Genomic DNA, 13,450 nt, shown 5'->3' with positions numbered 1-13,450 from the left:
GTTCTGGGAGGATCGTAGGGCATTCTCAAGACTTAGATCAGCTACAGGCAAATCTTGCCTATGTGGCCTATGGGGAAACATGCAAGGTCACCAGGATGCCGTGGCAGAGTCATTCCCCAACAGAACCAAGAATTGTCAGAGGTGAGGAATGCTCCCATCAGCTGTACCAATTACGATTGTACGAACTGAAAGTTAGAAATGCTGTGCATCTACTATGGGCTTCCTGATGCCACTGGGTATGAGGCCAAAAAGGATGCTATCCAGTATTCAGTAAGGTAATCAGTGATCAGAATGTATGTCACTATATCTTTCTATAATAGGCAATAATCAGTAGTAAAATACATTGGGAAAAAGGTCACTTTCAAAATAACCAAAAAGTATTAAATACCTGAGAGTAAAGTAAGAAATGACTAAGCCCTGTGTGGGGAGGAGAAAAGAAGAGAAAACTTTACTTAAGAACCTAATAAAAGATTCAAGGAAATGGAAGCACATAATATGATCCTTTATAGAAAGACCTGATATTTTCTTTTGCGAATTTCACCCCAAATTATTCAATAAGATAATCTGAAATTTAAAATTTTTATTTAGAAAGATAAGTGAGCAGGAATGTCAGTGAATAAAAGTTTGGGGCTTCCCTGGTGGCGCAGTGGTTGAGAGTCCGCCTGCCAGTGCAGGGGACACGGGTTCGTGCCCCGGTCCGGGAAGATCCCACATGCCGCGGAGCGGCTGGGCCCGTGAGCCATGGCCGCTGAGCCTGCGCGTCCGGAGCCTGTGCTCCGCAATGGGAGGGGCCACGACAGTGAGAGGCCCGCGTAACGCAAAAAAAAAAAAAAAAAAAAAAAAAAAAAGTTTGAAAAAGAAGTGTGTTATTCACACAGCAACAGGCAGCTGGTCATTGGGGCCACAGGCACAATATCATGTAGCAGTGGAGACTCTGAAGGGGGAACTAGGAACGGGCTACATTATAAAAGATCGGCTCGAACCAATTGCTGTTTGTACTTATTTCCTGGATGCCAAAAATGTTTTTGAAATCATTCTCAAATTCTGCCTCTAGTTGAAGTCCCAGATTGATGGATTTCTTGTTCTGAAAAAGCAAAGACAAAAACAATAACAGCTATAGATTGCTAATGAGCTTAAACTCTCAATGTTTTGGTTAATCAGAGTTTTATTTTAGACTATCCCAAATGTTAAGTGAGAATTAATCCAGTCGAGGATAGTTTATGTTTCCTCATAGCTGGATCATTTCTCTTTATCTGGAGGACAGAGGAGCAAAAATGGCACCATACTGCAGTCTAATTCTTCATCAGAAATTTATTGATTAATTAAAAAAATTCTAGTTATTTGATTTTGAGCACAGCCCATATTCCTTGTGACACCATGATAGTACAGAAATGTCTAAGGCAAGTTCATGGTGCCTTCCTTTATCCTTCATTCCCCACCCCTTGAGGTGATCCTTGTTAACTTTTTGGTACAACACTAGGAAATTCTAACGTAAAGAAATCCAAGATTTTTTTTTTTTTTTTTTTGTGGTACGCGGGCCTCTCACTGTCGTGGCCCCTCCCATTGCGGAGCACAGGCTCCGGACGCACAGGCTCAGCGGCCATGGCTCACGGGCCCAGCCGCTCCGCGGCATGTGGGATCTTTCCGGACCGGGGCATGAACCCGTGTCCCCTGCATCGGCAGGCGGACTCTCAACCACTGCGCCACCAGGGAAGCCCAAGAAATCCAAGATTTTGAAATTTGAGAAATGTGATTTGGTATCTTCCTTTAGAGATGAGAAACACGAGTAGCCTTTAAAATGTGCTCCTGGCAGATGAGAGAATTGGTCTCACTCCTCTACCAGCACCAAGGCCATGAGAGTTCTGCCTCTAAGAAACTTTCCATGCTCTGCATCCGGAGTGCAGTACTGGAGCTGCTGGAAATAGGCAGATGCCCAGGTGTGGGGAGATCCCTGCCCACTCCTGCCTGAGGGCCCGGATGCCGGGGGGCAGTTACACAGCAACAAAGTGCACATGGACATAACTCTGTGCCTCAGCATCCAGTCTCCCTGCGACGGTCCCCAAGTCTGGACCAAGTAAGGATCTGAACCTGGGCCGAAGGCAGGGACTTCTGAGCCACACACCGTGCTGCCAGGTCCAGTAAAAAAATGAAAAGCACTTCCATTTCCGGTGGAAAGGACTAGGTCTGCAATCCACTGTTATCTATGGGGAAATTGAGTATCTGGAAGGAGTGACTTCTAAGGTCCTAGGGTAATGTTTCCAATGATACCTCTCGTCTGTTATTATTTTCCACACCATAGTGAATTACACTAGACTCCTCCCATTACGGAGGGGCAATGATCTATCCTCATAGGAACAGACATAATCCTGGTAGAGATCATCCTCCTGGACCACAGCAATTCTACCACTTCTAGAATGCCTTATCAATGTACGCGTTATCTCACACATCATCACCTCTGACCAAAGATACACTTGACAACAAAGGAAATGCAGCAGTGAACTCATACCCACGGAATTCAGGGATCTTATCATGTACCCTGTGATTCAGGGTCAGAAGACTTGATAGACTCCCATGATCACCTTCTGAAGGCTCATCGCAGCCCCAGCTTTGTCAGCTTTGTGCTGTTCCCATAGCAGCTGGTATATGTTTTAAGCCAGCAGCTAATGTATGGCATCATCACCCCATCAAAGTGCATGCGTCTGGGAACCACCTGAGGGCGGTGGGGGTTACTTCTCTATTATTCCTAATCACCACCTGAAGAGTTTTCTTCTCATTCATCTACTGCTGCCAGCACTGTTAAACAGCTCTGTTCTTATGTCTGGATCCTGATACTTAAGGACTCTTCTTCTGAATCAAGACACATATTAAGGACTCTTCTTCTGAATCAAGACACATACAACCAGAGAAAACTGCAGGCTGAGTGTGCATGGTGGGAGGAGCTGTACCACAAGAAGGAAGGGCAGGAGGGGGCCAGGTCTTACTAACCTGTCAGCACCTTTAGGTGGGATGTGGCATTTCTCAGGAAAGAACCTTGACCAAGTATTACAGGAGAACAGCGCGGTCTTTCTGTGGCATACCTCGCATTCATTTGAGTTTTCTGGCTAGAAGGGGAGATACTATAGACATCACTGGGATCAATGAGACCCTAGAGAGTCGACACGTTGGTACTCTAGAACACACAGCATTTGCCTGTACCAAGGTGATACTTGTAAACCTTTCTCCTCAAAATAGTAAGGAACAATACTGAGTGGAGAGTTCAGAAGAAGACATGCTGGTTTGCAGTGAAGCTCAGGAGGAAGTGGCTGTGTGCTAGACCTTTAAAGTTTTCTTTATGAAGACAGAGATTCTGACACAGGAAGGCTTGTAACAACAACGAAATAGGATCAATTAAAGATAATCTGAGAAATTTATTATTCTGCAGGCAAAACCTAACTGGAATACAGTGTCTTATCTAGTTGTCTACCATGCATCGTCTAAATTGCCTCATTGAAGAGGCAATTTACTGACAATTTAATATGACAGAATAAACATCTGAGATATCACTGCATCCCATTTTCTTGGCCATAAGTTCTCCATGAGTGGAAGGGCCTGGGGAGGAGTCTCTGGACTATGGATTTTGTGCCTAGAGGGCCCCTGAGCCTGTGACAGTGCCTCTGGTTGGAAAGACCAGGGGCACAGATAACCCGGTGGGTGCCACGGATGACAGAGCTCTTTGGCTCTGGGAGCCTAGGGGAAGCTGTCCTATGACTTAGCTTGGCAAGTAAGCTGTGGAGGTGCCATCTCTCAATGGCTAGGCAGTGTGGTAACGGCAACCACTGGAGTTGAAGGCCCAGGCTTTACCCTAATTTTCTGAGCCCTCGGAAACCTGGTGCTTTGTCCTGTATAAGGAAGATGGAGGGGGCCCCAAAATTGATCGGTGCTGGATTTTTCATCAATCTCAATATGTGGGACCTTTAGCCAGATTTTGTGTCATTTAGTGAAGTTAAAAATTTGACAGTGTTTGCATCTAAGTATTGTGGAGTAACAAACACACGTTAAAACAACAGAATTTATAGACCAAAATAAGAATTGGTCAAGGAATGAGCCCATTCGTGGGCAAGGGGAATTACAGCGTCTCCTTTTCTTTTCGGTGATAATCTATGTGGCAAGGACATGTGAATCCCTATATACTACAGTTTCTATGTATGAGGGTCGTGTGTCTGTGCTGGAGAAATGGCCAGAGGATGGGCACCTGGCCCCTCTCCGGGGCCACCGGAGTGGAAAGAGAACCATGTGGTGGGGAAACATTTCATCCAATGAGTAGCAGCTCTTCATCTAGATGAAGCTATCCTTTCTACACCACGGGCTGGAAGAAGGAATTCACATCCTTGTGTGAGAATCTATGTACAAAACAATGCATAGACTTGGGCACTGGCCCACGCAGTGATGGGTAGCTGGGATTTGGGTGGGTGGTGAGGAAGTGGGGAGGTGGCAGGGAGTGCCATTCCACCTCTTCCTTCTAGAAACACTCTTGATACTTTGTTCCATGACACTCCATTCTCTTAGATTTTTTTCTAACACTTTGCTTCTTTTTTGCAGCTTCCTCACTTGGAATGTTGGCATTCTGTAGGGCCCTGTCCCATGTCCCCTGCTCAGTTTACTCTCCTAGATGACCACGACTATTCCCGTGACCACACCTACCGCATTTGTCCCTAGGCTTTAAGATCTGTGTCTCTGGTCTCTTTTTGAGTCCCCAAGCCTCCAAGCTCTACTTTCCATCATCTCCAATTAGATGTCTATCATCGTGTCTAAACCCCATATTGCCCCCAAACCACAGTCCCTGACTTCCTGTCTTGAATCTGCTCCTCTTTTAGTGCTCCCCTCATCTCGCTAAGCACCCCACCATCCTCCCAGGAGCCTGGAAGTGAACACGGATTCCTCCCTTTCGTCATCCCAGACATCCAACCCATCACCAGTCCTGCTGATGTCATTTTTAAATGTCTCATCTCATTCGCAGTGCTTCTGTGAGGTCCATTGCTTACAAGAATGCAGAGCCCCTACTTATAATACAATATTATGAGCCAAAGCAAAATGTCGTGCTATTTCCAAATCATCACAGTCAGAGTATCATCCCTGAGCCCAGTGAGCTGAGGTGAATCGGAACACACCCCAATCTGTAAATTCTTTTCATCTATAAATTCCATATAAAAAGAAGAGCCACAAAATTCACACATGGGAGGAAATTCTAGGCTGTAAGCTGTATCTTGTCCACATGCTCCCTTTCAGTAGGAGAGCTTGAGGAATGGCCTGTTAGGGACCTCCTTGGGGACATCCCCACATAGGCTTGAGTGGCCCTGGCATGGGGCCATGTAACCGCTTTTCCTTTTTCTCATCCTCATGGATGCTGACCACTATTTTTAGGCTACTGGCTCAGAGTTTCTTATGCCATTTGGTGCTGAGAGGACACAAATGGCAGAAGCCAAGGGGCTGGGAAAGGAAGAGATGCTCTGGAGAGACCCTCTGAGAACTGAGGTGGTCACACCTTAATAGCTGTAAGCCCAGAGGGAACGGAGGGAGGGCGCCTGTGATAAAGGGTGGCAGACAGCCAACTCAATGGATTAACCCAGACTGAATTACCCTTGACTCCCTAGGACCGGGCAGAAACATTTGGTCTTAATGAACAGAGCAAATAGCATCTCTTTCTTCAGAAAACCCAGTGGATGCAGAGCTTAGTTACTGAGTCTTTAACATAAAGTCAGTTGAGCTGGTAGCCCCAGAAACCAGCTTTGTGAAGACCTCGACTTCCTGGTTTGACTGAGATGACCAAGGTCACTGCTGTCGGAGGTCAGGAAAATGGAAGTTTTTCTATTTCCTTTTTTCACCTCACATGTTCTCTCTCACGCCCAGTCTTGGAGAGGAAAACATCAACTATCTGACTGCCTTCCCTGAAATCCACACAGCATAGAAACCACTGGGTCATGAACTTCACACGCTACTTTGAGGGAGAGAGAATTTGCCTTCATAGATGGAATTGCAGTCTGCAAAGCCCCTCTGTTGGGGCCAAAGGGCCTCTACACAAAGGAAAGAACTTTCCAGGTCAGAAGCCTCTCCCACAGGGCACATCTGCTCCCCAATCATTCTATTCTCTAAAGGGTCATCTCCGTAAAGGAAATACAATTTCCCTTGAAAAAGGACTTAGCATAAGTGTGTGTGTGCATGTGAAGGAGAGGGTTTGTTTTTTTTTGCTTTACCAGGTGACATATGTCTATATATCCATTCCAAAAGGGGGATTCTACATTAGGTCTATAATAGGTTAGCTAGAGTGACCATGAGATGTTTCCATTTTGCTCAATTCTTATTTCATTAAAGCTAGAACCCAGAAAAACCAATGAAAATAAAATCAGGGGCTTCCCTGGTGGCGCAGTGGTTGAGAATCCGCCTGCCGATGCAGGGGACACGGGTTCGTGCCCCGGTCCGGGAAGATCCCACATGCCGCGGAGCGGCTGGGCCCGTGAGCCATGGCCGCTGAGCCTGCGCGTTCGGAGCCTGTGCTCCGCAAGGGGAGAGGCCACAACAGTGAGAGGCCTGTGTACCATAAAAAAAAAAAAAAAAAAAAAAAAAAAAAAAAAAAACAGTGTTGCAAAAGCGATAGTCATTAAATGTACTTTTTAGTGCCTTTCAAAATCACGCTTTTCCAGCTCCAACTCCATCTTTTATGTCTAATTTTAAGAGAGGATGCCCTCTGTAATGGCCTATATGGGAAAAGAATCTAAAAAAAAAGAGTGGATATATGCATGTGTATAACTGATTAACTTTGCTGTACACCTGAAACTAACACAATATTGTAAATTAACTATACTCAAAAAAAAAAAAGCCAACAACAGTACAGTAAGAGTTCCATTCTGAGAGTGCCTTTGTAGGTCCAGCAAAGTTAGCCTAGGTACCCAGCTAACACAATCGGCTATACAGTACTGTACTGTAATAGGTTTATAATACTTTTCAAACAAATAATACATAAAAAACAAACACAAAAAGTAAAGAAAACATTTTTAAGCTTACAGCACAGTACCTTGAAAAGTACAGTAGTAAAAGTACAACAGCTGGCTTACAGGGGCTGACATCGAGTCAACAGGCGAGAAGAGTTACTGACTGGAGGAGGGACAGGAGGGGGGTGATGGTAGAGCTGAAGGGTCGTCAGCAATAGGAGATGGAGGGCAAGCTGCAATTTCACTCATGCCTGACGTTGAAGGCACAGGTTCTGGTTCTTTGCTGGATTCAATTCTGCCTACCCTCTTGAGAAAACGATCCAGTGACGTCTGTGTCGTAGCTCTATGTTTCTCATCATAGATGATACGGTAGCACCGGATTGCATTCTGAATGGCTGCTGCAAACTTTACGTACCGTTCTACATTCGGGTCCTGCGCCTCAAAAACTAACATTGCCTCCTCAAATAAAGAAAATCCCCTTGCTATTTCCTGCATCGTGAATCTCTTTGGTTCTTCAGTTACTTCTTCCTCTCGTCTCTCTCTCTGTCCTTCCTCTGGGCCTTCAATTCCTGGCTCTTCTTAGCAGTACCAGGTACATCACCGCTGCTTTTACACTCGCTTTCGGACATCCTGAGCTTGAAATAAAGACACTGAACTACTGTACTCTATACAGTACTGTACAGTAAAGTACACAAAAGCACAACCACTTGTAGAGGATACACGCACATTACAATGTACACCAGACGTGGGGACTAACTTACGTGGCTGGACATGCGAACGCACGTTCGCATTTTTGAAAGTCGCAACTTGAAGGTTCGTATGTTGGGGACTTACTGTATGCCATTCACATATTTTTCTAAAACAAATGTACAAGGTCAGTTCTGCCTCATTATCTATTTTTTAAGGATTACTCCTGCACCTCTATCTCAAATATTTTAATGCTCAAAGAAGTCCTGGCCTCACACACTGAAATGTTTGGAAGTAGCAAGTGTAAAAGCACCATATTATAAAATCAAGTTTCAACATAATTGGTTAATTTAGAAACTATAAAATAAAGCCAGAGAAATGGAAAGTCAACGATATGGTAGATGAGACTTGGCCAGAAGGTCATGTGATAATTACCTTTTTTCTTTTTCTTGATGGGTCTGGTAGAAATTTTCTCTGAAAGAAAAATGAGATTCATGCTGTGATGGGTCCTCGTTTCTACTTTGTGAGATCAGTAATTCCACTGCCTTCCACTCATGTCCCATTGTCAACACAAACTCAAGGGGTCTTCATGGAAAATAACCTCCCTCTCCAAGTCTGTAATATGGTGCTCTCTGTTATCCAGACTCAGCTTTAAAGTCAGTCTTAAAAACTGCATCCTCTCTCTTGCTCTCCTTATAAAGTTTTGCCAGATTTTCCTTTACAACCACTTCTACACCCACCACTTCCTTTCCATTCTCCCAGTACCCCTCTAGCTTTTCTCTTTATACCTTGCATACTATAGCTCCAGTGGCACACACCTGGTGAGTGATTGACAGCTGGCCGGCCCCATCAGTGGCCTTGGACACACAAAGGTATCCAGGACTTTGGGGAGATAAGTGGGAAAACCTGGCATATAGTGGGGTAAGAATGATAAAGTGTAAACTGTGCTCTCGTGGAGTATTTTGGGATCCAGAGATGGGTGAGTATAGTAGGCTAAATAATGCCTCACCCCACCGACCCATGAATTTGTTCTAATCCCCAGACCCATGAATGTGTCAACTTACATGGTAAAAGGAACTTTACTAATATAATTAAATGAAGGAGCTTGCAATGGAGGATGATTCTGATTATCTGGGTAGGGCCAATGTAATCGCAAGGGTCCATACAAGAGGGGGCAGGAGGATCGGAGTGAGTAGCAGGAGAGGTGTTGACAGAAGAAGAAGTCGGAGTGATGTGAGGAAGGGGCCGCGAGCCAGGAAATGAAGGCTGCTTCCAGAAGTGGAACACATTCTCCCTGGAAGGCTCCAGAAGGAACCAGCCCTGCCGACACCTTGACTTGAGTCCAGTGAAACTGATTTCATACTTCTGATCTCTAGAACTGTAACATAATAGGTTCACATTGTTTCGAGGCACTAAGTTGGTGCGAATTTGTTATAGCAATAGGAAACAAATTCAGTGAATTTTAAAGGACTTCAGCAGAGAGTGCGCTGTTTGAGCTGGGCCTTGCAGGCTGAGTGGGGGTAGATCGGGCAGAAAGGTGGTGAAGGTCATTTGAGGTCTCCATGTGTTAAAGCACTCTACCCTCTAATCCATCTTGCATTCCTTGATCAGATTCATACCTCTAAAACACTCTTTCAGCTTTGTCAGTCCCTAACCCAAACCTCCCACAATTCCTCCATGATTAAACGAAGGGTTCAGCCTCCTTTCTGGGGCCGCAGGACCTCCACAATCAGCCCAGCTCATATATTGAGACTTATAACCCACAACTTCTTGACAATCACGGGGAGGATGTCCATGCCATCCTTTCTATGTAGAATTCCTCATTACGATATTTTTGCTGGTCAGAACTATTCTTCCTTTAAGACCCAGCTCAGTGCAAACTGTTCCCTGAAACTGGCCTCCACCTCGAAGACAGAAATGAACTTCCCTCCCCTGAGCTTCTGCATCTCTTCCTGCCAGAGAATCTCATTATGGCATCTATGAGCTGTACAATCCTGTGTTTATAAACGTGCAGCCTTCCTCCCGGTTAGGGGCTGGGGGCCACACCTTACAGTCCCTGTTGCTTTAGATGTCTTCAGTAGATATTTGCTCATCATTAGAGTGGCACAAGGTAGGACCATCTGGGACATGTGCTAGAAAGAGTCAGAAGGCGTGGGTTCATCTGTGACAGAGACCTGGCCCGTTTTGTCCACATCAGGGGGCCGAGATGAGGACCAAAGAGATATTTTAAAATTCATTAAACAATATTATTTTTCAAGAATGAATTTCAGATGGCTTTCCAGAAAACACTCATTCTGATGTATTATTTTCAGATACATAGTTCTATTCTTGTTACTTTCAACATTGGCCCCGCCCCAAAGTCTAAGACCCTCCCCCGCCAAATTTAGTTTACTTTCCTGGGACCAAATTACACAGTGGCAATTATTAGTGGCAGTGCCAAGGCCACAACTTACTGTCCTACCTTCAACGATGTAAGAGTTTGAATACTATTCAGCCATAAAAAAGAACAAAATTTTGTCATTTGCAGCAACATGGATGGACTTGGAGGGCATTACATTAAGTAAAATAAGTCAGATGGAGAAAGACACATATTGTATGATATCACATATATGGAATCTAAAAAATATAACAAACTAGTGAATATAACATAAAAGAAGCTGACTCATAGAGAACAAACTAGTGGTTCCCAGTGGGGCGCGGGGGTAGAGGCAACACAGAGGTGGGGGAGTGGGAGGTATAAACTATTGGGTGTAGGATAGGCTCAAGGATGTATTGTACAACATGCAGCCAATATTTTGTAATAACTGTAAGTGGAAAGTAGCCTTTAAAAACTGTATAAAAATTTTTAAAAAATTTTAAAGTGTAAGAGTTTATGCATTTAGAGGATTAAGCTGTAATGTAAGCCAGCAAATATAACACCCACACGGAATGTTAGTGATAATATACGCATTGCGACCCAGGCAAGGGGCGTCACGATGGTTTTTCTGGAAATTCTGCTAAAGCTTGAAGTTGATAACTCGTGGCACTAACTCCTTGATTGTAGCACTTTGTCACTAGAATACCTGAATCAAGGTTTTCAGGGGCCATCCACAGCAGCGCACACTCAGCTTCCAGTTCTTGGATGCTTCACGGTTTCCTTCAATTTCAAATTCCCTGAGGGTGAACCACTCTCCATATGCATTCTGTATACACTTCTCCGAGGTGCCTGTGAGACCAAGACAAGCTGAGCTCCCTTTGTGGCCAGGGTGTGCCCCCAACAGTGAAAACCCCAGAACTTGACCTCCTGCCACGTGAATCTGGGCTACTCGTTTTGGGTTCATAATCTGCAGCAGGATAGCTGAGTCCCCTCTCTGGGGCTCCACAGCAGTCCGAAAGGTGAGGGCAGGAGGAGACTTCCTGCCCTATGTGCATACTCTGACCCTCATGCAATGAGAAGGACAGTAATTACTACCAGCATTTACTTTAAAAAGATATTTCACTATATTCAAAAGAGAAAAAAAATGGATGACTCTAAAGAATAGGCAAGATTCTTTCCCTTCCCTTCTCTGAGACCCGGGATAGAGCCAGGCTGAGTTTCTGAGGCAGCAGATGAGGTCACACATGGGGCCATGTGGCAACTGTCACCACAGCCATGTCTGCCTTGTCCTGTACAAAAGTTGATCAGCCAGTGAATGGCAGTCAATTATTGCTCATATTTTGGACTCATAGCTATTTTATGTTAAAAGCAATTGTAGAAATGTTATCAAGTGGGAAAAGTTAAATTATACATATGCTATATAATCATTGGGAAAACATTTATACTTCTTGGTACCTAAAGAACCATATTTTAGGAGGACGGAATCAGTTATGGTGGATGAACATTTGTACTGTACTTTAACAGTTGTAATTTGCAAACTTTTCTATCTTTTATCTTGTTTTTTTTTTTCTCATAATAATATGGTGAGGAAAGTTTTATTATTATTTCCATTTTGTAGAGGATGGTTCAGGACGAGAGACACTTAGTAACTTGGCCCATACAAAACAGACACTCTTGGTACAGCTGAAACTCGAATCCAGGTCTTCTGAGTCTAAATCTTGTGCTTCTCCCAGTTAGCACAAGGCCATACAGATGTTATAGGGAATGTGGCTGTGAAGGCTGCTGTTGGATTTCTCAAATGTGTACATCTTCCATCCTGTTATTGAAGCACTTGCCCCTGTACTGGGTGCTGGATGGGCACCTGTGGACCTTTTCCAGGGGGCAAAGTGGAGATGGCCTGGTAGGCTAATGTTTATTAATTTTAAAAGAGTGGGAATGCCATCTTTCCTCCAGCCTATCTGGGATGCTGTGTGGAAAAGAGCTAACAGAGCGGAACTGAGGCTGCTTTCTTTAGAGAGTCTGCTTGCAAGGTTGGCGCTTGGCTGGTATCTGGGAACTTGGATCTGGGGAGGGGTCTCACCACTCCCAGAACTTAAGAGTAGCTCACCGTGCCTTAACTGTTTATACGAACAGTATGGTTTATGGGAACACCTGTCTTCCGTCTGGGAGTTTGGAATTTTGGCATGTGCTAGGCAGAGGGTACTTCTGTAACTAAGCCCTGATAAAAACCCTGGACTCTCAGGCTCAGGGAAGCTTCCCTGGAAGAGAACATTCCACATGTGTCGTTACAATTCATTGCTGGTGAATTAAGTGTGTCCTGGTGACCTGACTGGCAGAGAACTCTTGGAAACTGACACCTGTACCATGTGCCTTTTCCCTTTGCTGATTTTGCTTTGTATCCTTTCAATTTAATAAATCACAGCCATGAGTTCAACTACATGCTGAGTCCTTTCAGTCCTCCTAGTGAGTCACCAAACCTAGAGACCCCCGATACAGATGTCTACCCCCTGTATAATTAATATATTATTCACATGGGGGTTTTCCAGTTGAAAAGTGTAGAAGACCACGAAGCCCACCTTTCTTCATTTTCTCCTTGTATAAAGTCCCCTTCGCCTCACCACAAGTCACAGGAAGTTCAGGAAGCTGAAAATCCATATTGGTTTCTTTGGGAATTCTTGGACCTGCAAGGAAGCATTGGTTTCTTCATTCCATCTTGCTCTAAAACTGTGTACCATCTCTCCCCACCCATCTTGAGATCCTTGTTTATAACTTAAAATGTAATGGAAGGATTTCCCCCATGAATTAGGTACATTTCTAGGCAGGTTAGGTACATAAAGATAACGTCACCCTCCACCACCATCCTCTAAAATCCTACATACAAACCTCTTGTGGAAGGATTTGATTCGCAAGCTTGCTGGGCCCAACTATCTATTGCATGATAATTTTCCTCCTGCTGTTTTGAAGGAAGATTTATAGCCATATTATTGCTTTGAAGTTATGCAGATGGAGAAAAAACCCTCAACTTTTAATTTTTTCTCCCCATTTGAGGGCTCACCTGGGGAAAAAAGCAGAATTGCAATGGGACCCTCAGCAGAGGCAGTGTCTGTCTTCCCACCTTGCTCTCTGTTTCACTTCTCTTTCATGTGAGCTTTCTCTGTGGCTAGAAGGTAATTTGCTCTAGAAGAAATTGCAAATTGCTCTGGGAGAGGGTTTCTGTACATCCTTGGGTGAGGATGCTGGCATCTAATTCCTCTGAAGCAGGTGTTGAAAATCTTAGAGAGAATGTCAGTAGCAGGAGGACCTTCTCTTGCCCTTCTGGCCAACATTGAGGAGGATCCTTTAAAGACAGGTCTGGGGGCTTCTCTCTGGACGGGGAGGGTAGGCTGTCAGCAGTCCTTTCAGAGTCAGTTCTTTTAGAGCTGGGGTGGGTGTAGGGGGCCAT

The 13,450-nt window shown here is 44.5% G+C and overlaps 1 protein-coding gene and 1 long non-coding RNA gene across 11 annotated transcripts in view; one reads left to right on the top strand and one right to left on the bottom strand.

Annotated features, from left to right (window-relative positions):
- SP100 (SP100 nuclear antigen) overlaps positions 1 to 13,450 on the bottom strand; it is a 98,547-nt gene that overhangs the window by 7,045 nt on the left and 78,052 nt on the right. For 4 of the 9 annotated variants that reach the window (XM_067027151.1, XM_067027148.1, XM_067027155.1 and 1 more), the window contains 4 exons: positions 12,585 to 12,689; positions 10,715 to 10,857; positions 8,088 to 8,126; positions 566 to 1,084 (listed from right to left, as the gene is read on the bottom strand). In XM_067027151.1, coding sequence (XP_066883252.1) covers positions 947 to 1,084; positions 8,088 to 8,126; positions 10,715 to 10,857; positions 12,585 to 12,689 — 425 coding nt within the window. In that variant the 3' untranslated portion in view covers positions 566 to 946. Of the gene's footprint in view, positions 1 to 565; positions 1,085 to 7,397; positions 7,601 to 7,736; positions 7,822 to 8,087; positions 8,127 to 10,714; positions 10,858 to 12,584; positions 12,690 to 13,450 lie in introns of those variants that run through there. The other 5 variants (XM_067027156.1, XM_067027153.1, XM_067027149.1 and 2 more) reach the window with 4 other exon arrangements.
- Positions 1 to 13,450, top strand: part of LOC131750537 (uncharacterized) — an 88,280-nt gene that overhangs the window by 35,942 nt on the left and 38,888 nt on the right. The gene's annotated exons all lie outside the window — the stretch shown is intronic.

The sequence above is a fragment of the Kogia breviceps genome, chromosome 2 (genome assembly GCF_026419965.1).
Source record: "Kogia breviceps isolate mKogBre1 chromosome 2, mKogBre1 haplotype 1, whole genome shotgun sequence".
Lineage (NCBI taxonomy): Eukaryota > Metazoa > Chordata > Mammalia > Artiodactyla > Physeteridae > Kogia > Kogia breviceps.
The sequence above is the reverse complement of the archived record's forward strand: the minus strand, read 5'-3'. Positions and strand labels throughout refer to the sequence as shown.